General features: G+C 39.3%; 1 protein-coding gene and 1 long non-coding RNA gene across 6 annotated transcripts in view; one reads left to right on the top strand and one right to left on the bottom strand.

The window, feature by feature from the left end:
• LOC129431787 (uncharacterized) overlaps positions 1–18,023 on the bottom strand; it is a 134,060-nt gene extending 116,037 nt beyond the window's left edge. For 3 of the 4 annotated variants that reach the window (XR_012359163.1, XR_012359161.1, XR_012359162.1), the window contains exons 1-2: positions 17,748–18,023; positions 10,480–10,583 (exon numbers count right to left, since the gene is read on the bottom strand). This is a non-coding gene — a long non-coding RNA (uncharacterized lncRNA). The remainder of the gene's footprint in view (positions 1–10,479; positions 10,584–17,747) is intronic. The other variant, XR_012359164.1, reaches the window with a different exon arrangement.
• A 223-nt stretch (positions 18,024–18,246) lies between these two features.
• Positions 18,247–27,290, top strand: gpr146 (G protein-coupled receptor 146). Of its 2 annotated transcripts, none has more exons than XM_055189813.2 (2): positions 18,247–18,562; positions 25,482–27,290. In XM_055189813.2, exon 2 carries the CDS (start codon positions 25,482–25,484, stop codon positions 26,511–26,513), a length of 1,032 nt encoding a protein of 343 aa, XP_055045788.1. In that variant the 5' UTR covers positions 18,247–18,562; the 3' UTR covers positions 26,514–27,290. The 2 variants fall into 2 exon arrangements, with proteins under 2 accessions (XP_055045788.1, XP_055045797.1); XM_055189822.2 differs by lacking the exon at positions 18,247–18,562 and adding an exon at positions 22,295–22,431.
• The last annotated feature ends 307 nt before the right edge of the window (positions 27,291–27,597 follow it).

Here is a 27,597-nt window from a genome sequence, read left to right as displayed (position 1 = left end):
TGTGGGACAGCTGGTCTAAAACAATAGTTATATAGCATTACATGAAGGATAACAAACACAGTGTTCCATGTTCTGCCATATCACCCGACCGACTGAAGAATAACAGATAAAAATGCAGTCATATGATGCCATTAGCAGCTCCTAGATGCAGTATGTTGCTTTCATTTTGACGTGTGACATCGGTGCCCACAAGCTAGCAATTAAACGAACAATAAATATGTTGAGTGCATAGGGCTTTCTGAGGTGACCATACCACCCATTCATCACAGGATAGTCTTGTGAGCACTTATCAGCTGTTTAAATGGAGGTCATGCTGTGCATTATATCTAGATGCACTGAAATAAGCCAACAAAGCCGCCGCAACCAGTAATCATTTGGAAATTAAGGCTTATAACTTTTCTTTTATTCGGTTCTATCTTATAGATACAAACACATGCACGCACACACTTTGGCAAGCTTTGCTGCAATAAGCGGGCCACAGGCTGTGGGCTATCGCCAAAGAAGTCATGCATAACCACATAGTACTGAATATCTTTAATGAGAGCTAGACCAGAGCACAAAACACTAAAATACAGTCTGTCTTAAGTGTTTGAGCTATCTCACATGAAAATAACTTTCACTGACAGATAATAAAGAAATATTCCAATTTCATAAAATATCGGATAATTTACCCACCCCCATGTCATCAAAGATGTTTATGTCTTTCTTTGTTCAGTCGAGAAGAAATTAAGCTTTTTAAGGAAAACATTCCAGGATTTTTTTCTATAGTTCTCAACAGTTTCAAAGCAGCTTCAAAGGGCTCTAAACGATCCCAACCGAGGCATAAGGATCGTCATTTTCGCTAGTACTTTTTTTACCAAAACTTCTCGTCTTGCGCTAACCTTGTGATGCACCAGCGTAACCTTACGTATTACATAATCACATCGAAACGTCACGCATGACGTATGTGAAACTAGCGCTCCAGTGTTTACAAGTGTGGAAAAAGAGGACTGTTCCGTTGTTGTGTATGGAATGATACTAACATAAACATCTTGGATGACATGGGGCTGAGTAAATTATCTGGATTTTTTATGAAAGTGTAGTAACCCTTTAAAATATGCCAGTGCCATTGATTTGTCTCAAGACCAGTAACGTTAATTTTTTTTAAGGCATGTTTATAAAAGATGCTTAAACTGTAAAATTAAAAAAACTGTAAAAAACTGTAATTTGTTTTGGAATATTGTGGTATTTTTGACAAATGACTTATCTGTGAGCTTCATTATTTTAAAAATAAATAAATGTGCCCTCATAATCTTTAATCAAAATCACTAATCTCCTCCCCTCCTCGAAACAATCTCTCTTTACTTCCAGTCATTTGGTATGGCAAGTGGGCGTGGTCCGGGAAAAGATCGCATTAGCAATTAGCAACACGACCCAACTTCAAAAGATCCAATCAGATCTCGATGGACGAATTCAAGTCCAGCCCTGCCTTATTTCATTTTTTAGAAGCCGGTTTCACTCGGATATACGTCACCACGGGAAAAAAGACAAAAGACAATCGCAACTTCCGTTTCATGGCGACTTTAAAGGGACACTCCACTTTTTTTGAAAATGAAGGTGCCGTACAATAGCTGCAGGCGCAATGATATTAGGCAGTGGCTGAAAATAGTCCCCTTGGTTACTTTCAAGAGCAGGTGACTATTTTCGGGAACTGCGTAATTTTTTGCGCCTGCTGCAGCCATGTTACGGCAGGAAAGTGATTGATTATTACGCCGGAATGAGAGTACAGTTCCTAACCATATCTGCCTAGAAAATCACAACTTTTAATTTTCTGTCGGTCTTAGTACACGATGTAACTACAGAAGAGCCAAGCTTCAAATAGGAAAATATCGAAACTCCTCTGCCATCTTTCTTGCGCGATGCCAATGGTCCAATCAGATTCAATGAATTGTGCCAAGCCATGCCAAAAGTAGTACCACCAGACCTGGTGATCAGCTGAATGGATTCCAAAATGGTAAAAAATCAAATGTTTAACTCTACGAGAAATGGAAAATTAGCATATTTTCAAAAAAAGTTGGGTGTCCCTTTAACCTCCTAAGACAGGGCTATTCAATAAACCCGGCCCCCAAGGTAATTCGATCCGGCCCTTTATGTAGTCTGTAAAAAGACATTTCTAGAATAAATTTAGTAAGTTAGACACAGGCCCTACAGCGGGAGTTGATGCGCGTGCGTCTGTTTTATACAGCATGAGCTGCAGAGCGAGAGTCACGTGACTGGTGCGAGCAGCTGTGTCGCGCTTTGGTCCACTACGCGAGCCTCCCCTGTGGTGAGTTAAGAGACCGGACTCTATGGCTGTTTTAACTTTATTTGTTGTATTTCCAGCTTAAAAACACTGCCTTTTCCGACAATTGTTGTCTGTTATGTTAGCTCAATGATGACTTACTTATCCACAATGACATTAACGTTAGATGTCTTAATAAAGGAAACTCGTTGAAACGATTTTGTGAACTAGAAAGATCCTGCCGTTTCTCCAAAATTCAAAGCAGACAAAGGCTCAAATATTATGCGAGTCATCGTTTTCACACAAGAATGCAATTAAAACGAGCAACAGCGCCAATCGCTCACAGCCCAGCACCTTCATCACTTTATGCATATCGTGCTGACAAACATAAGTTACACCTGATTTCACTGCTAAATCTAAAAACATATTTAGTCTTATTAGAAGGTAGCCTAATGTTTGCCAGTTACTTAGATGGCTGTTGTAGTTTAAATAGGGCTACTGTAATAATTAGCTTTGACAAAAAACAGCATAAAACAATTATGTTCCATATTATAAACGTTTTTGTTATGTGCACTGAAGTGAGTAAATGGGTTAAATTCTCAATGAGTGTTAGATTGTGAGATATGACTCGTATTTACCTATTTAAATGTAGAATAAAGCTTACTTGGGCATCTTACAATGCACTTATGTTGTTGTGTAATTTTAAAATCTCCGGCCCCTCGTTTGAGATGCTTTTCATGAACTGGCCCCCACGACAAACTAATTTAATAGCCCTGTCCTAAGACATGGAAGTCCACGTACGTGGACGTCACTTTTTTTAGTTGTTTGCACCATAATACTTAATTCTATGTAACTGGAACCTGTTGAATAAAAGGGAGAACTTCCATCAATTTGATACATAAATCCTATAAATACATTTATGTAAAAAGATTAAGTCGATGATTTCAAAACAAAAAAGCCATGTAAACTATATCCTTTAATCCCTTATTATGTATGTATAACAGCAGAGAACATATCCTCGGCTACGTCACATAATTCCAGGTGTCATTTTCCATTGGAGCGGTTCTTTGTCCACAGCTTTTGTTGTCAGTAAATAGAAATCAACAGAAGCTTTGGTGGTGGTGACATGATATTTGATCTCACCTGCCGACGGCACCAGAACAACGGCTGCTTGTTCAGCCACGCTAACAGCCTCAACAACAGTATTCAGACATCTGTTATTTATTACTAATAAAAAAAGTGCATAATTTTTGAACACTGTAATTTTCTAAAGTAAATGTCGGAAGAAACCTTTGTAACTTCACCGCAACGCAGATATTTTGTGTGATATTCGAAATTTCGCACGTCCCCCAAGACTGCTTTGATTTGGGGTTGCGCCATGAATTAATTAACAAACATGCCACAAACAGATGCCCCGGCCCGCAATCCAGAACATCTGCTTCCAGGCATTTTCATTAGATCGCTATTTCTCCATGGGGAGAGCACCACCCAGGGTACTTCAGGGAGAATCTTGTTTCCTTGAGAGCCTTCTTGCTGCTGCAGGAGTTTGGGAGTTCCTGCTGAGGTCAAAGTCGGAGAACTGGCCCAAGTAAGGACATTATGAAACACGGAGACTCCCAGCTGTTTCTGGACAGTCTGCCACTGCTGTACCACGGCGGCCCACTAATCTCCTTACATAGCCACTGTCCGTGCCAGATGAAACTCATCCAGAGGTACGTCCACATCTGGTTGAACCAAACAGTGAAATCATTTTGACAAGGGTTAGAGGCCCAGACGTGGATCTGATGCCTGCTGGGAGGGCAGGGGATGAGATGATCAGATCAACCAAAGAGGAAAATTCAAACAATGGCCCCACGTGATCAACCCAATGCCCTTTTACTGTAGCATGGAAACAACTCACGTGAACTGTGTGACAGGACCTAATGCACGCTAATGAGATCACACTTACACAGGAACCGTGGATGCATCTTCTGCAGGTGCACGGGTGTACGAGTGGGCTCATTTTTGGAGTTATGCACTTGGGAAGGATTAATATATGAACGTGCAAACCACATTTTGAGACAGCTGCATGCAATCACGCAGCTTTGGGAAGCGTAATGTGAATAACAAATCATTTAATATCCAAGGACATATGGATTCACTGAAAGTCGGCAATCTTTTCCAGGAAGTACTCTTTATCGCATTCTGAACATGCATACCCGACACGCATGTATAGACACACCCAGACACATGCATCCTCTATATTGCGATATTCATCTCTCTCTCCCTCACCTAGTTGGGAGATATCCATCGCTCCCTCTCACCTTCCATGCAAACATATGGGAGCTATTTGCGTCTGGTTGTAAGCCTTCCTTCAACTCCCCCATCCCTATATTTGCTTTGGAGAATCTCCACAACGCTGCCTTATTGTTGTGCTGTGTTTTTACAGCAGAGCCAGGGTTTTATACCCGTACTCATATTCCAGCAACACGCTTGAGTAAGTGTACACACATCAAGCTACTAAAGATTTTTTGTCCAAGCAACCTAACGTGCATTACATTTTGTGCATTCCCTGGGAATCGAACCTGTGTGGCGTAATATGGTGCTATGCTCTAACAGGTAACCTACAAAAAGCTTCAAGCAAGCACACTTTCAGTAAAAGGTGCAAAAGCGGTCACTGGGGCGGCACCCTTTCAAAAAGTGTCTAAAGGGTGCAAATTATGGGGCTTTTCCATTACATAGTAGTACCCAACGGTTTGGTTTGGGCCAGATCGGGTCAGCTCACCTCACTTTGGCTTGGTTAGCTTTTCCATTGAGTTTAGTAACACTTTGGAGTGGGAGGGATAATAGGTGCGTCGTTATATTTTCGCTGCCTACTGCTGTGACATCATACAAGTGAGAGCGTTGTTGTACATTCCCATACATTTATTTATTTCTCAGTCCGCCACAAAATTAAAATTGACCACCACAAATAGATGTTTGCACATTGCGTTTATCACCTTTCTGTACAAACACCTGTGGCAAGTTGACGAGCTCCGCTGAGCCTCATTTAAGTTGCATTTAACCATATATGCAGACGTGCGCATCACGAATGTGCCGCCACAAACTGCAAGTCTGGAAAAAACTGGTATGGTGTTCCTGATTCAAAACCTGTGGATGTTTTTCATCGCTAAAAGGGAGTTTGGAAACTTACAGCAGAGCACATATGACAAGAGGTTTACTCAAGACAGCGCAAGCTAGCATGAAGGTAAAGCACATTTTTTACATTATAGCGATGACGCTGATAGTGACGATTCTCTCAGACCAATCAGTGATCTACAGTGTTTTCGCGTCACGTTTTCATATCAGCTCAGGTTGCTTGGAACCCCGACCAAGGTGGTACTAAAAAAAAGTATCGGGTACTACATACTGCACCCAGTGGAAAAGCCCCCAAAAGTAAGCTGACCCGACCCAAACCGTGGGGTACTATGCAATGAAAAAGCGCCATTAGTACCTCAAAGTTCCTAAATGCTTTTGCACCATTTTCTTCTGACAATGCAGTTTCAAAACTAATGCACTTGGTACACATTGAGCCATTATCTTCCCAAGGATAACGAGTTGATAATGTCAAGTGCTAATGCAAACAGCTGTCTCGTTCAGGATTTCAGTTCGCACAAAGCCATTTTAGGGCAACATTCTTGCATAATTGTGAACAATCAAATCGGCAAATATTCAGCCTGAATAGAGGAGAGATTTCTGCATTGTCTGTATGTCAGCCCATTTTGTTTAGTGCATCTTGCTTCTATATTGACCTTTTGATCAGGATTTGTGGTTATGGTCTCCCTGGCAACTGTATTTCTGTTATATTATATTGTATAATGTGTACATATGTATTATGTATTACGTTCTTTATTCTCAGAAAAAAAGTTTCTGTTTGCAAAACAATCTTATCCTCTCATTTTCTATTGTTTGGACAAATAGGCTGTACCCTTCCAAACTCCCACTATTGTTATGCACAAAAAAAAAAACACTTTGAAAGTCCCACAAAGGCACAATTTACACTTTTCAGGATGTCAGCCTACAAATTGCTTATTTAGCATACTTCTAAAAGAATGCAGACATGAATGTTTGTTCAATGCACTGTCACATTGCATTGTTGGTGAATATGCTTAACATGCATTCTTGTGTTGCTGTGCTCGTGTAGCTCAACTAGTAAAGCATTACACTAGCAATGCCAAGGTCATTGATTTGATACCCAGTGCAAAGAATGTACTGTACATGAAGTGATTATTGAAGGCAATAAGCGCATGTATCACAGAACATGTGACATAATAGCGTATAAAAGCAACAGGCTTTTGCTTTTAGAGGCTTTCCCCACATACAATAAACCCAATACATGGGTAAGGGGATTAGGTGAGAGTGGATTATGGTGGTATGCACAGCTCAAGCGGCTCACATAAGAACTGGAAATGATGACCATCTGAAAGTGCTTTGAATGATTTATGGGAGTCAACCCACATGAAGCAAAGACGATGCTTATGGAGGAAGAGGTAATGCTGTCCACTGCTGGTCAGCATAATAGGACAATGCGACCCCGCCCAGTGCTTTTATCAGTTAGGAAGTGCTTTGGCTGAGAGGTGGCCACAACAAAAGCAGCGACAAGAATCTCTGGCACTTAAAAACAGGATGTTATTCTTAGACCTCAGCGCTGGATCTCCACCTATTTTATGACGGAAGGGTATTCGCATTGGAAACCCTCGTGAGGAAATAGAGGAAAATATAATGTGGGCCATAAAAAACACAGTTAATGGCAGAAGGAGATGTTTTGGAATGGCTATGTTACGGGGTTGATTTTGGGTCAGTCTTATACACATAATAGACAGCAGACCTGTGTGGCCGTGACTCTGACAGGAAACAAGAGCAGCAGATTGGCACGGCTGCCAACATTTGTGTGCGGCTTAATTCTTACAGAGTCAGAGATACCGCAAAACCCTGGATCTCATTTTGGACACGCGTGCCAGGGTCGGTAAGGTTCGCTAGCATGCGGAATGTCTCCAAGCCTCAGAGGAAAAATGCGGAGTGACGCAAATATGGAAGCGTGCCATTTCGCATATTTGCATTTGTATATATAAATAGGGCTCAAAGGAATAGTTCATCCAAATATGAAAATTCTCTCATGATTTACTCACACTTACGCTATCCCAGATGTATACGACTTCCTTTCTTGAGTTGAACATTATTAAAATGAAATTATGTTATTTTCTTATTGAGATCAACATGACAAAGTTCCAAAAAGCACATCCATTCATCATTAAAGTAATGACTCCATTGGGTTAATATGTGTAATATTTTCAGTTTATTTAGCGATTGATATATTGTGCATCCATGGCAACACAGAGATCAGCACAGTAATTCAAATTAGCGGGACACTGGGTTCCTCACCAAAAAGCCCATACATTTTTCCCATAGACTTTTGGATTATTGCATTATAAAATAAGCTCTGTGTTTTACAAATGTTTAAGACACTTCGACATTTTGTTCAACAAGATAATCTTTACAGATGAGCACAACTTTTATGAATTTTGAATTCTAAGTGCGTTTACTAGAAATGAAAAGCTAACATTAGGCTACAAGCAAACTACACCACGGTAAACAAGGTCGTCACCACCAAGCTTCGGACCGCTCTTTCAAACTTTATTAAACACATTTAAGAACATATTTTCTGATATGGATATACTCTGAGGATGAATATTGCGTTGTTTTTGAGATTTTCATGCATGATGACGTTTAAAGTCCCTGACTACGTTTGTAGTCTCACGTACTGTACCAACTTGTTAGCAACTGCCCTTTTAAAGACATATAAAAGGTTTAAAAAGGTTCACAAGTATGGGTATTATTGGTGTGTTTTATGTTGTAGAATAAAATGTGAAATATTTTGGGCTGGTGTTAACCCAAGATCTTATTTAAGGCGTTTAGCCAAAACCAAAAAAAAACATTGACTTTGGGACGATTGAACCGGAAGTGCTAAAATGTTAGCTCACTTCCGGGGGTTTGCCTACAAAAATACGTCATCTCTGCGGGACAGTAATAACGTTGAATCTCATTGGTTCTTGCAAGTCACATGACGAAGCGCTAGAGGTTGAACGACTTCAAATTATTTAAAGTCGACTGTTATGACATCAAAGTCGAGTTGACGTCGACTAGTCGTTGATGTCAAACATACAAAACACAAGAGATGGGACTGCTTTGCAACATGCCACAGTATATTAGCAGAACATTAATACAGATGCTGATTATACAATTTATGTTGCAACTTAAATTTAAAAAGTAATACAAATCATATGTTGCAACTTAACGTTAACAATGCAACAATAAATAAAAAAAGTATAGTGATTAATGCGACTAGTCGACGTCAAGCTTAAAGCGTCATGACTTTGCATTAAGGTCGACTAGTCGACTAGTTGGTTCAACCCCTACGAAGCGCACAACTAGTCGCGGGACGCTCGAGAAAGGATGAAATTCAAAGTTATCAACACGCCACCATATTTGAATTGAAGAAATATTTAAACTGAAGAAAAGAAGTAATATACTTCTGGGATGGCATTAGGGTGAGTAAATTACGAATTTTCTGTTTGGGTGAACTATTCCTTTTAGAGTCAGTGTAAAGTGATATTAAATAAGCTATATCTGTTCCAATTTGTCACACCACAGAAAAAAGTGCTTATAACCACCCAGCCAAATTTGAATGATAAAAACGCCAAGTAAAGAAAATAAGTTATCAAAATCTGGGAAAAGTAAGCAGCATTCTCTGCTTTCAAACGCTGAAGATGTCAGATCTAGTCTGTGCTAAAACCACCCCCACTTGCAGGAAAGCTGCTGTCTATTTAAAACACAGCTACAACCTGAATGGATGCTCACGATTGTGTTAGGGGCGGGGCCATGCTTGGTGGCTACAGTGCATCATTGAGCCACTGTTTTAGCACCGCCCAAATAATCCTGAACACAGAAATGTGGAGAAAACGGTTTAACGGAATAACTCTGAATCAAGACCAGATTTTTTGTGCATGTGTGAAGTTCTAGCTCAAAATACAATATAGATAATTTATTATAACATGTTAAAATTGCCACTTTGTAGGTGTGAGCAAAAATTTGCCTTTAAAATGCAAATGAGCTGATGAAATGCAAACACTGATCCCCATGAAGATGGTTTATTGAAACTGAAACTAAATTGTGCTGTCAATTATTTTCTCTCTCTCTCTCTCTCTCTCTCTCTCTCTCTCTCTCTATGCCGGGGTTGGATAGTGCAGATTGAGGGGTGGTATTATCCCCTTCTGGCATCACAAGGGGAGCCTGATTTCAATGACCTATTATTTCACATGTTTGCAGAGAATGGTTTACCAAAACTACTGGGTTGTCCTTTTTCACATCTTTTCTAGGTTGATAGAAGCACTGGGGACCCAATTATAGCACTTTTTCATGATGTCCTCTTTAAATCACTAAATCTCATCCCACTGAGATGAAGGGGACCATATTTTTTTTACATAAACACCATGCAAGGGTTAAGATGTGTTGCATATGTGCAGACGTTTTATTGTGACTTAAAATATCTACTGATGAATAACAAAAGCCAAAATTTGGTTAAGGTGTCTAGTTTTTTTTTAAACAAGCGTAAACCTTGTTTGGGCAATTATAGCTTAAAGCTGTTTGCTTGAACTCCACCTGACAAACAGTGACTGTTTGGTTTCTTTTAGCTTATTCACAGTTGATCTCAGTGTCAAGAAGTCCAAATGAAGGACACGCCCACTGATTCGAGGAAAGAGAATATGCATTCAGTTCAGCGAAGACACAGATGCTTATCGGTAGACTGCTCATTGTATGCCTCATTTAAAGGTAAAAAAAAAGATCAACAGGAAAGATTGCCACAGATGATGACATCATTTACCGACAATCAAATATCTTCCGGCCCATTACTGATAAACAGAGGAGATGGAGGAGCTGAGAATAGTTTTTAAATTAAACTGTCTCATAAATGCAGAAATATTTTTCACTGTGGTCCCTCTCTAGACATATAGATTATTAGATAACATTACATTTTACTTACAGTTAGAATTGAACTTATGACCTTGGTGTTGTTAGCACCAACTATACTTACATTTTAATTTCACAAGCCCCAAAACAACAAACCCACTTTATCACAGTCTGATTGGCTGAATGCAGGACACATAAAGAAAAAAAAAGTAGACACAAAGATTAGGCCACACCTGCTGTCTAAGAAGGGTAGACAGAAGCTGCCTCATGTGGGTCCCTCAGGGTGATGCTTCTCCGACAGGTCTGACAGGGCGACAGGCCTCAGCATGAAGCCAACCTAAAAATAAGCACATAAAGGAAACAGGGGATTTGATGTTAAAGCACCCCTTACTATATCACTTTCAATAGTGATGCTTATTTAGATAAGCATAGGTTACGGTTATGGATTTGAACAGAACCGTAAGCCCAATATTAATATATTTTGAAATATTTGTGCTTAAATTACACTTCAAATTGTACACTTCAGAGTCATGTACATGTTGGTACTGGAACATCATAGAGTCTTTAAAAAGACAGTTTACCCAAAAATTAAGTTTTATCATTATTTACTCAGTAAAGGGGACTTTTCACAAGACATTTTTAAGATGTAAAATAAATCTCTCTAGAGTATCATATAGATAATTTATTATAGCACGTTAAAATTGTCACTTTGTAGGTGTGAGCATAAATGTGCAGTTTTTGTGGGGTTTTTTTATGCAAATGGGCTGATCTCTTCACTAAATGGCAGTATCATGGTTGGATAGTGCAGATTAAGAGGCGGGTGTGTTATCCCCTTATGACATCACAAGGGGAGCCAAATTTCAATGAGCTATTTTTTCACATGCTTGCAGAAAATGGTTTACCAAAACTAAGTTACTGGATTGATCTTTCTCACATTTTCTAGGTTGATAAAAGCACTGGGGACCCAATTATAGCACTTAAACATGGAAACGTCAGATTTTCATGATATGTCCCCTTTAAAGAAAGTGTCTGTCTTTGTTCTTTAGAACTAAAATACAGATTTTTAAAAAGTGTTGTTTTGGGTTTTCGGGTTATTATGGGAGTGGACTGGGACCAAGGTGGTCACTCACCATCCACAATATCCAGAAAACCTTTTAGCTTCAAATTGGCCCAAAATGTGTCTTGTACTGTAGATATCGTTACTGTATTAGTTACATATTTAAAAGGAAACATCCTAACGCTGCGTTCAGACCAGCCGCGGAAGAGGGGTCAAGTGCATGTGATTTCAATGTTAAGTCAATGTAAAGATGCGTTGACGCTTGTCTAGAGGTGTGGCGGCGCGAATGAGGCGTTTAGCGCGGTACATGCGATTTCCGCCTCATTCGAGCATCAAGTTCGTGCGAATGTGCGGAATGTGAACTTTAGCAGAAAAACGCGCAGCGTTAACCAATCAGGAGCTTGCTTTTGTAGTGACGTGATTACAGGAAACGAGTCGCAGAAGCCCCTCCCATGAAGCGAATTTCCGCTTGAATGTCTCGATGACTAGAATTTCACGCAGGAAAGGAAGCAAGTAAACTCAAAATGTTCAAGCGGCAAACTAGACGCGGTAGATGCGCATTTGACGCCTCAAAAGTGGCTGGTGTGAACCCACAGTAATGGGGCATACACACCAAATGCGAGTTCAACAATTTGCGCGAGTAGATTACATACAAAGTCAAATCAAAGATGCGATCAGACGCACATTTGCGCAAGTTGCAAATATTAAACTCAAGCGAAAAAGTTAAATCCCACGAGTAATCTAGATCGAGCAACACGATGCTACGCATTTGGTGTGTTCGTAGCAAAAAACTGCATTGTGAGTTTAAACAACATAGGGGTGAATAAATAATGACTTCATTTTTATTTTGGGGGTTTGCTATCCCTTTAAGGACCCCCTAAAAACCACCCAGAACACATAGCAACTTCATTAATCACTTTGCAACTACATGGCAACACCCTAGCATTGTGCTGGTGACTTTTTTGCTTTTACATTACCAAGCACCACTTATATTTTCTTAAAAACATCTTAACACAACATATCTGTGTTTGTAAGTTACAAACAGCTATATTTATAGTACAGTACATCATATTAGATACTTAATTCTGCCTTTGTATACCAAAGGGAATGGAGGGGGCTGGCTGTGGCTCATCATGTGTGTGTCATGGGTAACGAAGAGTCAAGCCGCCCATGGACCTAATCTAGGCAACGGCATAATGGGTTTACATAGCAATACACAGCAGCTTACAGACATGTGAGGAGTGATCAGATGCATTGTTGCTTCAGTATGAATGTACAAATGCATCTGTGGCACAACTTATATACACACGCAATGTTTTATTTTTGCTATTGTTGCCAACGTTTCCTATTTTGTCGGGTGCACAAACAGAAATTTGCACACAATGCACATGCCACCTTTTCCCAAACAGGATGAGAAGCAAACCATCAAAGGCCACGGTTACGTCTGATCTCTCTCCTCAGGAAATACCATGGAAAGTCAGTTTTGCCTCGGGAGATGGATGTACTCTCAAGGTCTTTAGTTTTAAAATCTTCAAGGAGTTTTACTGGGTCTTACGCCTGAAACTCTTCAATTTGCCAGAGATCAATGACATAGACATGTGAACCACATACATAAGAAGTTCAACATAGGAGATCGATAAAAACAACTATGGTGGAGTGAGAATATAATATATATATATTATAGAAAGTAACAATGCATTAAAAAATACTGACTGTATGGACACTAAAGCACTTCCTTTGATATCCTAACATAAGTAGTCACAGGAGATACATTACCACCAGGCGTAAACAGTGATGTTTCCTGTGATCGGATCACAGCAAATTGTGCTGCAAAGTGAACATCCACCAAGATTAACAAGTGAGGGAATGGTCGCAGTGACAGCAGGGACTTTCATTAGTTTAACAGGCCATATGTTTTAGTGAGGTATAATGCCTTTATAGGAAGGTGACAGCAGGTTAAAACCTCCCCGTGCTGTGCCGTGACTTCTAAGAAGATGGGAGATTTGAAAGCTTGGGATAAACTGCGATTCAACCCTATCCCTCATTTCTCTGTCAAGCCAGACTTCATTTTTGGATTTTGATGTTTTACTCAACAATTCTGCAGAGCAACATGCACAGACTGACCTGTATCTGAGATCAAATGAGGCTAAAGTGAAAATGATCACTGATCTGTAATCAGTCCACATCTTTTAGAAAAACAAACACTGACCTCATTGCTTCAAAGGCATAGCCCACAGCAGGAAATAATGTGACGTTAATCAACTTTGGCAAAATCCAATAATTCTTTAGCAAATTTTCTGAACGAGTTGCACAAAGAAGATGTCTGATATATGCATTGAACATTCGTATTAGTGATGTTTGCTCAGGATTAGACATTATATGTGCTTCTCTATAGCTCAGTGGTAGAACATTGCTAGGCAGTGAAAAACGTCGTGGGTTTGAACCCAGGGAACGCAAATACTGACAGAAATATATGCCTTGTAATGTCCAGTAAGTCGCTTAGGATAGAAGGGTCTGCCAAATGCATAAATGTGAAATGTAAATGAACAAACCCCCTATCTAAATATAAAACTAACTTCTTGTTTGTGCAACAAGCATGAATTGCATCTCACATAGTGTGGTTTGTTCATAAAAAAGGCATTCAGGACACATAAGTCCTATTTCATGAATCACAATTTTCTTGAGAAAATGACAAAATCAAGTTCTGATGTATTACTGTACGTTCGTTCTTCATTCAGCCGAATACTTTCGCAATGATACCCTCATTCTCACCAGCCTGACTCAGACAAAGATATGTCTTCAGTGAATGCATTTGGCTATCCAAACCCACAATTGCCGATCAGATAAAATCATAATTTCCTTTAAAGGTAAAGCACAATACAGCATACCTGAAAACACGCAAGCTGGTTTCCCATAAATGAACTGATGATGCACAACCATGTTATTATGAAAATAGGCTGGCTGTCTATAGTTGAAGGCTGTATAGTCAAAATATGACAAGCAGTAGTTACAGTCAATTTAGATGCATTAGAAATACTGAAAGTACTATTTTAATCCGTAACACATATGTGCAACCAAGCTAAAGTCTCTACTGTTTCTACATAAAAATGTTCCTAATGTGAAGAACATTGTGTGAAAATATAACCTTGATATCTTTAATACGGACTGAGTACAGTTATGTCAAAAAATGAAATCAATGAATCAATGATTGAAATCAAACTTGGATGCTTCTAATTTCAAAATTAGATTATGAGACTAACCCGGATTTACAGACAGGGTCACATATCTTTTCTTTATTATCTACCTATCTTTACCAAGTCTTTAACATCTGAAACATGCTGAATATGAGTCTGCATAACTAGGGCTGTCACGATTGTGAAATTTGGCTGACCGTTAATTGTGTAATAAATTGTGACGATTATGACGATTAATTGCCTGTTTAGGGCTTTGATGATTATGACAATTAATTGTTTGTTTTATTGCTTTGACATTCAATTCTTTTTTTTTTGTTCATTAAATAAGTTTTACACATTGTTGTGACTATTTAAATTAAATCTTTTGCAAGGTTTACCTGGCAGTAAATATTAAAGGAATAGTCTACTCATTTTCAATATTAAACTATGTTATTACCTTAACTAAGAAGAGATGATACATCCCTATATCATCTGTGTGGGAGTACTTCGACTCGCCTGAAAAGTCCCCTCCCCTTCTCCCTCTCATAATGGGAGAGGGAGGGTGTTACTGCGCCGAGTCGAAGTACTCCCAAAAGTGCTATTACGCCATAAAATATAGGTCCTCTTTTAAATCCGCTTAGAGGGGCGCTGCGTTTTGTTTTGTACCACCAAACTTGCTCGTATAACTACTCGTCTTGAATGGGAGGAACGTTGATGTGTTTGGTCACTTCTGACTTTGTCTCTGGGTGGTGCCGTTGAGTGAGTGGGGCTAGGCTAAATGCTATCGAAGTGTCGCAGCGCGCTCCAGCGGTTACGTGCACGCACACAGATGATAGAGGGATGTATCAACAATTCTTAGTTAAGGTAATAACATAGTTTAATATTGAAAATGAGTAGACTATTCCTTTAATACATAACACATATTTACAAGTAATTATTTAATAAATATATCTTTCCAAAACTGAAAATTCTTTATAGGAAACAAACACAATAAAGTGTCTGAAAAATAACTGAAAATAAAAATGCAATCAAAATAAACTGACTATACAAGAACAGGTCTTAAATAGTAACCATTCATACTAAGATCATATTAGTATTGGACAACATGTCTGTAATGGCTGCAAAAAAAAAATCAACTACTCACAGATCCTTAAGAATAGCATTCTTCTTTTCCCGAAATTTGGAATTGCTGTTTTGGAAAGGTATGTTTTCCTGGCAGTTCATACTGCTTGTCAAATTTTTGGAGCATTGGCTTTTCAATTTATCACTTTACACTGTCAGCTAAGGAGCGCCATCTGATACTGCGCCATCTCGTTTATACAGGCCCTGCAGCTCCCCCTTGTGTTTTTTTAGAGATGTGCAATCATTGCGGTGATCTGAAATCATTGCGATGAGGTCAAACTATCACGATAAGACGATTATTTAATCATTGTGGCACCCCTATGCATAACTATATGGGATTTGTTGTGCATTTATCATTTTCCTTTCTTTGTAATGCACTACTGTAATTATAAAATAGTCTCAGCTCTGTCACACTAAAATAGTCATTAAAGATTAAATACAAATACTAATTATGTAATAACTCGACAGCTTGAATAAAACCACAAATCGTCTCATCTACTACTGCAGTTAATGGAGCACCATTTTGAAATTGCGTCCAGGATTATGGTCCATGTGATTTGCAAATCACTATTATAGAAATCCACATTAAAATGCCTATTATAATGAATCATTTTCAGGACACATTAAAAGAGATTAGGCCAATTGTTCTGAGAAAATTGAGGCACAGACCTCTAATCTCTTTCTTCATACAAAGGTATTAAAGTATTTTAAAATGTTAAATTAAATTGATATACTTCTATGGTTTTGAAATGGACTGTGAATGAAAGATTTCTTTTAGCTGCAATCATAAAATTTCAAAGTCCTTGTGGTTAGAATAACCTAACCTGAATACTGTACATACAACACAATGCAGAAATGTATTTCTGCAATAGATTTATCTATAAACTAACATCAACTGTGAAAAAATAAGATTTGGGTTAAAAAAATAGACGAAATAAGCACACATGTATTCTAAAAATAAGAAAAGTAGAATGATTGAAGGGTGTTACGAAATACAGTATCTCTCTTATGATCTGTAGGTCTGGATTACAAAATGTAGGTCATAAACCGAGATGAACTTACAGTGAGTCTCAATTCTTGTTATCTGTGAGCTAATATTGTCCTCAGAACCGCTTAGTTCTTAAAAATATGATAAAAAAGGAAAAGATCTGCCCACATATGACAATGATTAATGAATGACTAGTAAAGTATACTGAATCATACATTAGGGCCTACTGCATTAAAGCATGGGGGTCTGATGTAATCAAACAATAGTTTGTTGGGGCTAAGTTTTGTTGCATTTTGACCAATCAGAATATTGGGGGATTAATACCAGGGTTCCCACACCTTAGTTAAATTCAAATTCAAGGACCTTTCAAGGACTTTCCAGGACCAATACCCTCAAATTCAAGGACTAAATGTGGGGACACATTTCAAGTGAGAGCAAGGTTACATGTGTTACCTTTTAAGATACATTGTTACAGTTTCCTTTCGAGGGAATTCACGCTGCGTCACTGGGGTGACACTTTGGGTACACCTCCAGGGTTAAGTGCGTCTGAATGTGTATCAAATTTAACCAATGGAAAGGCTTAACAACAAGAGCCAGGAAGTATATCGCTATCTGAAATATTGCCAAAGACGGCATTGGAAGTATGGCAAGGAGGGAGACTCAGCGTCTCGTTCCCTTTTCAGGGAACAACAGTTACATACGTAACCCGAGACGTTTTCATGTGTCAAACACAACTATGCAGAAATTCTGGTATGAATCAACATTCGCAAACAGAAGATATAAGCATTTAAAGCGAACAGTTAAGCACGTGTGCTTAAAAAGTCTTGATTTTTTTATGATATTATCCTACACTGCACAAGGAATAATATGGATTTTTTGCCAGAAAACTTTTAGCACTTTCAATGACCTGTATCTATGTATGTATGTTTTCAAAAACTTCCCAGGGCCTTGAATTTTTCCCCAGACTTTCAAGGATTTCAAGGACCCGTGGGAACCCTATTAAAACTTCTGTTCATCAAATTCTAGTTTGTTCGTTGATAAGAAATTGCTTGTGACTGCATTATTTCAATTGTATTAACAATATTTGTACAAACAATGATTTAGTGAACTAGTATTAGTAATTTAATGCATATGTAAACATTTCTGTCCCACACAACACACCTTACTTTGTTGCTGCCTGTAAAACATGACTGACAATTCCAAGCAGGTTTCTTCATTCAGTTCCAGATTTATCTTTATATCGGTTATCTTCTAATCTGCAGACTCAAGGCTGCTTTTTGTTGCATGTTTTGAACATTTTCAAAACGTTTTGTCGCTGCATGTCACCCCTCCCTCCTCCGTACTCGACCAATGACCGCGAACTAAGCCAAAAAATTACGATTCCTACTACAGCCTGGCTCTCTAATGAATATAAAACAAGTCCGGCTCACGTTGCATAGCAACCTTCCAATAGTCTTAAGTGTTGTTTATGTATATTAATTAGCAGGCGCGGGCGTTGCTCGCCTATCTCCCAATAGCGAACGTCTTCTCATGAATATTAACGACTACATCAGCCGTCACTATCCAATGGTTACCGTGAGGCTTTTGAATAGTAAGAAGCAAGCCGTTTTAGTACTAGGATTGGCAAACGTAAAGTTAGGGATTGTGGGGGAGGGTCACGTGACGTGTGTACACACACAGCGGAGTTCAGCACCGCTCGATTCGTAGTAAGATCATCAGCGTCCTCCCCTTTCCAGAACAAGCTGTGACCGACCACAGACGTCTGTACGCCGCATGCAAGTGTGTTTACTTTACAAATCGGCTCTTTAATCGATCGCCTTTAGCTTATTTGGTTTCACATGAAGTCCGAGCTATATATGTAGCGCTTTGGGAGCTTTTGGCAAATTATCTGAGGAGAAATGTCAACGGAAATACAGCAGAACCCGATGCCTCCGTAGCGCTGTCCCCGTGCCAAGAGCTGGTCCTCTGATGAGTAGGTTAGCCAATACCTTTTCATATTAAGTTGTTGTTGAAGTTAAAGTTTGTTTTAAAGTCACATTTAACGTCAGCAGGGATGAGAGAGTTAGTTAAAGCGCTCAGGTAAACATAAGAGACTTTTCTAATACTTCACAGCTCGCGCGTGACATATTTGTGACAGTTGAGGGAAAATCAGGCAGGTTAACTTCTTCAGCCTCTCATTCCCCACAAACCAGAAAAATAAAAAGTCCAGTCTATATTTTGTAGTAATAAAAAAAGACTTCGTTGAAAATTTGATGGGGAAGAAAATGAACTCAAGGTTTGTTCGTTTTGAATAATTTATGTTTACGGTAAAGGGCGACTGGAAGAGATTTGATGTACTGTAAGCATCAACAAGGAGCGTGAGGAACTTGTACATGGTGTACCATCACATCTAAACACTGTAGTTTCTCATTTTAACATTTTATTTTAACTAATAATAAAAATACAATGCAGGCTATTTAGGTTTAGCTTTACTTAGATTTCTATTTATTTTTAACTTGAGCAAAGTGATGTTTAAGATATGTAACTACAGTGAATTCGTTTATAAGATGCCATACAAAATATAAGATAGCTTAGTATTACTGAAACGTGTTTAGTTTTAGTCATGTTGAGCTGTATAGAAGAGTAGCACATTATATGATCTAAATAAATTCAAAACAACAAATAGTAAAACCCAAGTTTGTGTTTTACTTGAAGTTTAGTCACATACTATGAGAAATTGCTGATGTTGCAATGTACCTGAGGATGATGATGTTTCTGAGAAGTCATTTGATTTCTCATAACAACACCGGAGACTCTACATTACTTCATTACTATTGGTTATGTGCCATTTAATGACTTGGCTGTGTGCCGGCGAGTCCTGTTGAAGATCTTAGTCATCATATTAGACTGAGACGCCTCATTTCCTCTTTTCCTAAAGATGCTACCGAGCATTTTACACTCAAGTCTGGCTGGTCCAGCTGGACATGAGAGGATTACATAACCTGTTATCCGATTTTCTCATAGATGTCAACTTTGATGTGTTACTTTCAGTCCAGATACTTCAATTCACATATTTAGTATGATATCAGCTTGATGTAAAAGAAGTTAAAATATTTTCATGAATCTAATAGAAGCATGTTCAGAGCCCAGAATGCTCTCGTGAGATTGTCTCAATCTGGAGTACACTAAAATGTAAAGTGCTGGGTGCTCCGTAAACCTTAACCAAATCGTTTTATGCAAATATTGCCTGACTCGGTTCGTCTCACCAGGAAAGCTCACGCACAGGGCATTAGTTTTTCCTCCATTGTAAAGTGCCTAGCAATAAGCCATGTGTGCAGTAAACAAAAACAGCAATCACTCCTGCTGATGACTGGGCAGAGCGCAAAACACGCCTTGCCGAGGGTTAGTCCTTGGTATCAGGAAGACAAAATATGTGCTGAGGGTTTATTGTGTTGTTTAATGTTAATGTTTTTCTTTAATCCACAATGTTTTATGGCGAATGAATAGCAGGTAGGAATGTCCTAATAGTCCTATGGTGCTATAAAAATATGAAAACAGGTATAGTCAGTCTATAGTTAAATGACTTGGCACTTTGGAATGCAAAACATCTTGACAGCCACACATTCAAGTACAAGGTTAAAGAGCACCTATTTCATTGCTATAAAACAATGTTACTTTGTAAATTTGGTATAATACAATGTGTTTATGGTTAAGAAAACATATTTTCCACATACCGTACATTTTTGTAACTCCAGATATCCTGCTTTCCTCAAAAGCTTTGATTTTGTACAAAACTCATTGATCTGAAAAGCTCTGATTGTCCAGCTAATCTGTGCGCTGTGATAGGCCTGAATACCTCTGACATCAGCTGGAAATGTGCCGCTCCTTACCATGTTTGAAAGATTCGCTTGCAATGCTAACAGGAGTTAACTTAACAGCTGACAGGAGTTAACAGTCTGTGAGTCAAAGTGGGAAGAATTCTGATAATGACCGTCATGTGCACGTCAATGGGCCCAGGAAGTAACTGTTGCCTACAATCCATGTGTTTGTTGTAGTCCAAGAGAAGAGATTTACGTTGGAAATGATAACTCGCGTCATCGTTTACCTTACAGGGTTCCCACGGGTCCTTGAAAACCTTAAAATTTTGTGAATCTGGGGAGGATTCAAGGCCCTGGGATGTTTTTGAAAATATACATACATAGATACAAGTCATTGGAAGTGCTTGAATCTATTTTATGCAAAAAAAAATCCATATTATTCCCTGTGTAGTGTAGGATAATATCATAAAAATTCTAGACTTTTTAAGCACGCGTGCTAAACTGTTCGCTTTAAATGCTTTTATCTTCTGTATGCGAATGTTAATACCAAATGTCATACCAAAATGCTTTTTTGCATAGTTGTGTTTGACACATGAAAACGTCTCGGGTTACGTATGTAACTGTTGTTCCCTGAGATGGGAACGAAACGCTGCGTCTCCCTTGCCATACTTCCGCTGTCTTTGGCAATATTTCAGAAAGCGATATACTTTCTGGCTCCCATGTCACCCTGTCTTTGTTGTTAAGCCTAATACACATTTACTTACAAGGATATGTAAAATCGTGAATCGGTCCATAGTTGCTCTTTAAGAACCAACGTAAACTTTTTACAGTGTAGATCTACAGGAAAAGAATTTTCATACCCAATATCATTACATATCATATTAGCTATTTATCTGGTTGGTTTTGAAATAGAGGATTATTAGAATCTACACAGCGCCGTATCGGACCGGCACAAGCATTCATAAACTTGCTTACGTCATCTCTGATGTAACAAATGCAGTAAATGCATTGCAACACTTCTAGTTAACTGAAAACGGTTGTGTCTCAGTTGCAAAATCCTTGTAGCTTAAACGCAGAAGTGAAAAGCGTATCACAACCGAATGCTACATGTTTTCACTGCAAAACTCTCGGCCCCACTCTCCATTTGTTATTCGTTACCTAAACCCTTACAGCGGGCATGCACAAAGCTTAAAAAATTCAACCATGTGACATCACTCGGCTTTTTCTGAGAATTTGCTGTAAATTCCATCTGGGATACGAGGGGTGTGGAGCAGCCCTCCTCCCATCTACTCAAAGGATTGTTGTCTTCTTTAAAAGTGTCAAGTACAGCTTCACTCCAACAACTCCCAGATGCATGGCCAGCCAAAATGTTTTATATGTTTGTTTCTGGAACAAACAATTAATAACAGGGGTCACTGTCGTTTACAGAATGCAGTGACCGGACGGTTATGCCTTCTCACGTGTTTAACCTGTGAGCTGGTTAAAACGCCTTTTCCGAATCACACGTTTGCACCCTCAGGAATGCTTCAGTCTACCAGCCTAGATCATGTTTGGTCATGGTCTCTTGACAAGATGCATGCATCAAATAATGTAGTAAAAATAATAAAAATAATGCAACTGAAACATAGCGATCCTGCCCTTTTAGTCATTTGTTATAGTCACATAAAGAAGAGAAACTGAAAGGGAGATGAGTGTCAGGTACTAGTGACAAAGTGTCGTAGGCTCGGCTGCTAGAAATGCAGTGAAGTCCTTTTGCAAAGGTGTTTTATTCTGTGTTTATTTAAAAGTATTCATGTAGATAATCCAGGCTTGGCTTTTTAAGCTGTGTGGAGGCAGACTTTTACACCTGCCCTTACAAAGCAATGTCCTCACGCATTGTTTTCTCACAATGCTTATTTTCTCTTTAACCTGTAACCAGCAGGACTGGGTTTAGATTCCTCTGCCTGTAAGGAAAACAATGTAACAGTGCAAACAAGATCAGAGAACCTTCAGAAGTTATTTCACCTCCAGACGAGAGTTCACCTACTCAAAGTGTTGGGATTATACAGGTAGACATACACTGCCGCATGCTTTTTGAAGCAATAACATGTTTTCAGCTCTGATTCGCAATAGGTGTTTGTCTACAAGGTGAAAAGGGTAAATGACAGTCTCCACCCTCCAGCAAAAGACCAAGCAATCCATAGCTGCCTGTCTTCAGGCCAAAACAAGCCTCTCCATGGCTGGGTTACGTAACCCCATAGAGGAACCCTCACTCAACGGTCACTTTTTTTAGGCGGCATCATCTGGGTAGACTCCAGTATTACTACTAAATACATGCTGGCATAGACATCAAAGCCGAAACCCTTTGTCTGGAAGGTTTACACAAGTATGTTACTTTTAAGGAAGTAGCTGTCAACGAAAATTGTATTGCTTTTCTGATAACAGCATTATTTTTAGTTCCAGAAGCATTTTGTTTTGTTTTTTCAGACCTTAGGAAATTTGAGTTGCAGCTTGTGGCAATAGTCCATATCTATTTCAGTAGCTTTAAAGCCATCTATACAAGTGTAATCCTAGAAGTTGACAAAGATGAACTTTATTTACTTTTGCAATTTACAGTCTTTGTTTTCTGGAAAACTGCCTCGTTCTGACATTTCACACATTTTTGGCCATCAGAAGCTAATTAAACGTTAACATCCCTCATCCTAATTCCTAATAATTGCAGCTGATTAGCTTGTATCAAATTATAGTTTATAGCTGTGATGTAACAAAAAACAAGCAGTACCATTTGATATTTATCTCAGTTTGTGTAATTTTATAGTGATTTACTGTTTTCTACATAAAACCATCCTGCATAATCCTGTTAAAATATAACCTTGATATCATTTTTTTTACGGAAGGGAGACGTAGTATTATCCAAATATTAATGCCAAGGAAAGCCTCTTATACTTAGGAGCGGCAACGTATGAGTTATTTCGTGGAGGTAATAGTATAATATTCGGGATATAGGAGTGTTATCCATATCCAAACATTATGGGCCAAATAAGCTTCTTATACTTTGGGGCAGACAACTATGAGGTGTTTCTGGGAGGTTTTAGTACATAATTTGTCATCTTCGATTATGTGACTAACGTACATCAGGTCACCTGAAATTGTGAATTTTCACTGCAGTTTTGCGGAAACACCTTTTCTGAATTGCCTGAAAACCTCATAAGTGAGCTAGAGCTTGCTAAAAAAATCATCTGCGATTCTCATGCGTGTCTCATCCGTAAAGCCGGTTCGGTGATTAGTAGTAAACTGCTAATCGTGGAAGATCCTCTTCGATTATGAACGCGATTTTGTCTAGCTTCTTGGTGAAATACGGCTCTGTGTAGTAAATGCCGCTCCATCTGAAAGACAGGTGATGGCAATTTACTACTAATCACCGAACCGGCTTTACTGATGAGACATGATGAGAATTTCCAGGCGATTTTTTTTTGCCCAACTCTAATGTTAGCGTAAGACTTTTTTACAGTATATGAGTTTTTGCAAAATTGGCTGTATTTTCAATTCGCAGGGTCAATTTGCACATTGAATTCCATAGTAGGATAAACAAATACTATGGATGTATTGTGATAAATTATGATATAACTTGATATTTTGATCAAATATGGTAAGCACAGAGTTAACGGTTCCCATTGAATTCCATAGGATTTGTTTTTCCTACTATGGAAGTCAATGGTTTATCAAAATATTTTCTTTTTTGTTGAAAAAAGAAATTCATAAAAGTCTAAAACAACATTATGTCAGAATTTTTTTGGGGTGAACTGTCCCTTTAAGAGCTGTTGGCTTACAGGAGAATAAAATATGCCTTAAATAATTTAAACTAATCCAAATATGAGGTAAATATTAATTTCCATTGTGTTTGGTTAGGGCGTTAGATAATTTAGTTTTAATGAGTAAATTATGTTGTGATGCGTACGATGCAGATGTGCTCTCTGCATGTGCACGTGCTGTGACCTCATCCTGAACTTTACCCTCACACTGTGCATCCACTCCACCCGTGACATGTCACATCTCATCCCATAAATCCTAAATCACGGCAGCCTTTGGTCACAGCACGTGCATTGTCGCCGCCCAACAAGCTTAGATGCTGAATTGAGGCGGTTTGGCTCAGGAACCTGTTGTTATGGAGAGAAGTATGACTGCGATCTCATACAGTGTTTCACCTCGTTTTTTGTCAAATTAAAGCAATACTCCAGCCAAACATCAAAATTGCCCCATGATTTACTCACCCTCAGGCAATCCGTAAATACATATGTCCATCATCTTTGGGACGGACACATTTGGAGTTATTTTGGTAAATGTCCTTGCTTTTCCAAACTTATATGGCAGAATATAATGTATCAGGGATCAGGGGGAAACAATATTAATGCGATATTATAAGACTCGCCATTTTGGACTCACTGCGGAATGTACCCATGGCATTGAGCGTTCAGAAGACCTTTTATTAAACCATGTGGATTACTTCTGTAAAGGATGAATGCACTTTTTTGGGCTTCAAAGTCAGTTGTTGTTCCCTGATACCCGTTTTCTCCCATAATCAACCTGGGAAAGCAAAGACATTTACTAAAATAACTTCCAATGTGTTAGTCTGAAAGATGATGGACATATGTTTGTCGGATTGCTTGAGGGTGATAAAATCATGGGGTAATTTTGATATTTGGCTGGAGTATCACTGAAGTCTCACTAGCACACTTGGATTTGCTGTTCAGCATATTGTTTTGTTTATTTAGCTTGTGGGATGCAATGAAGTGAAAACATTTAGCTTTAATGGTGCACTAAGTGGTTTTCTACTTGCTTGAGGTTTAATGTAAAGAAGGCTCTTTAGAGAAATATGTTTGGAATTATTTCTGTACGCATAAGATTTAGGTTTCAGTCATTTTATTGGCCAAGAAACGGCTGTTTGATTCAGGATAAAGTTGAGATTAAACGATCAGTCATGTCTTGCAAGTATTTAATTACATTTTCCACACACACTAGTTAACCTGCTAGTTAAATGTTGTGGGTGCTTCCGGGCTGTTGGAGACAGCGTATTTCAAAAATGAAATCTTTGCATTAATGCACATTTTCTCTCTTGCAGATGATTCAGAAAAACAGATTGGACACCTTTGGAAGTCTAGCAATGTGGAGCTGCATGGTTTACAACGAGACAGACGACAGCGTGGACCCCCGGCTCTGTCAGGACTTTGGACTCATTCTGTCAGTCTTCTCTTTGGTGTACCTCATTGTTTGCTTTCCTGTAGGCCTTTGCTACAATGCCTTGCTGGTGGTGGTCAACCTTTCCAACAAGGTTACCATGACCATGCCCGACGTCTACTTCGTAAACATAGCCATCGCCGGCCTGGTGCTAAACTTGGTGGCTCCGGTGGAACTCCTGGGTCCCAAATTTACACGCTGGCCCATGTGGGAGTACAACAACGAGACCTACATCACCCTCCTGATCCTCTTTAACATCTCCTCCCTGGTCATTATGTACTCCACAACCCTGCTGAGTCTGGACTACTACATCGAGCGGGCTCTTCCGCGCACTTACATGTCCAGCGTTTACAACACCAAGCACGTGTGCGGCTTCATCTGGGGCGGCGCCGTGCTCACCAGCTTCTCCTCGCTGCTCTTCTACGTCTGCAACCACGTCTCCACCAAGATCATCGAGTGCTCCAAGATGCAGAACAAGGAAGCGGCTGACGCCATCATGATGTTCATCGGGTACGTGGTGCCGGCGGTGGCCGTGCTTTATGCGTTCGTGCTAATCCTCCGTATCAGGAAGGAGTCCACCCCTTTGGACCAGGACTCCGGGAGGCTCGATCCCTCGATCCACAGGTTGCTGCTCGCCTCCGTGTGCGTGCAGTTCGTGCTATGGACTCCGTATTACATGACCTTGCTGGTGCACACGGTGGCCGGAGTTCCCGCGAGGCAGCACAACTACACGTACTTATTTCTGAGGTGTTTATCCGAACTGCTCGCGTTTTTTAGTAGCTTTGCCATTCCCCTCATGTACAGGCAAATGAACAAGAACTTTTCCCATAAACTCCAGCGGCTACTAAAGAGGCTGCATTGCAGGGACCAGTCGTGTCCTCACGAACGCTCGGCGATACAGCAGGTGGTCACATGAGCGCTTCTGTCCTGCCTCTCTCTCACTGGCACTTACTACGAAAGCCACAGAAGTTGAGCCAGCGCTTGAACCTGGATATATATTGTGTGCTGAAAGGAAGTATTTCGCTTTCCGCAAGGAGTGGAATGTGTCTCTGTGAAATTGTGGAATCTCCGTAACACTTAACGACTTAACTTTATTTGTCCATCTCTGTGGTAAATGGGCGACCAAGAAGAAACCACTAAGTGCTGTTTTTGTGTAAGCTATGTCTGTTCTTTTGGGTTCTCGGGCCTGGGGAAAATGTCAACCCCGGCTGTTGTCCCTTTTGAGTTGAATTCGTGTAATGCGTCTAATCTGTTACAGGATGTGCAGCATAGCCTTTTAATGTGATGCTTTTAGACCAATCTGTTCCCTTTTAGCTCAAGGCCATATTTCGCTCCAGGCTCTTTCTGTCGTGATCCACAGCACCATAAGCTTTTCAGTCTGGAACCGGTCACACTGGTAGATGCTTGTTGTAAACGCAATATAATTACCTCAATTTCACACACCAGCGGGCATTACATTGGAATGGTCTAAACAACTTTTATAGCACCCAGAAATACCCAGCGAGACTGATGTCAGGGAGCGGGAAAGATGTGTGTTTGTGGGTATGTTCTGGATTGCTTGCTGCTAAGGTGATGTGCATCATTACTGCACAGCTGCTCGGCCATATTATTCCCAACTAAGATAATCTTAAAAAATCTTTATAGCTATTCAAGTAAAAGATCCTGTTTTAGGTAAGCTAGTTAGAGATTTAATCTTTCCAATCATTAGTCTATTACTACTGTAATTATTAAGTGCGCACCGCAAGTAAGCGTGTTTGAGGATCCAGTTAATCATTATTTCAATAGTGAACCAAAGTTCTGTTGATACAGTACTGAATGTGTATTGAAACATGTTTGAAAGCAAACAAGAGATTCAATTGGCAGTAACAGATTTATGAAAAAGTAGGTTGTAATGTACAACTAGGGCTGTCAAAAGATTAATTGCGATTAATCGCATACCATGTGTGTGTAATTATTTTGTATATATAAATACACACACATGTAAGAAACATATATATATA

Source organism: Misgurnus anguillicaudatus, chromosome 19, assembly GCF_027580225.2.
Source record: "Misgurnus anguillicaudatus chromosome 19, ASM2758022v2, whole genome shotgun sequence".
NCBI lineage: Eukaryota > Metazoa > Chordata > Actinopteri > Cypriniformes > Cobitidae > Misgurnus > Misgurnus anguillicaudatus.
Note: the sequence above shows the minus strand (reverse complement) of the source record. Positions and strands in the feature narration are given on the sequence as shown.

What these genes read in the sequence shown, in the direction of transcription:
- gpr146 (XM_055189813.2), top strand. Translation starts at nt 25,482, where the DNA reads ATGATTCAGAAAAACAGATTGGACACCTTTGGAAGTCTAGCAATGTGG.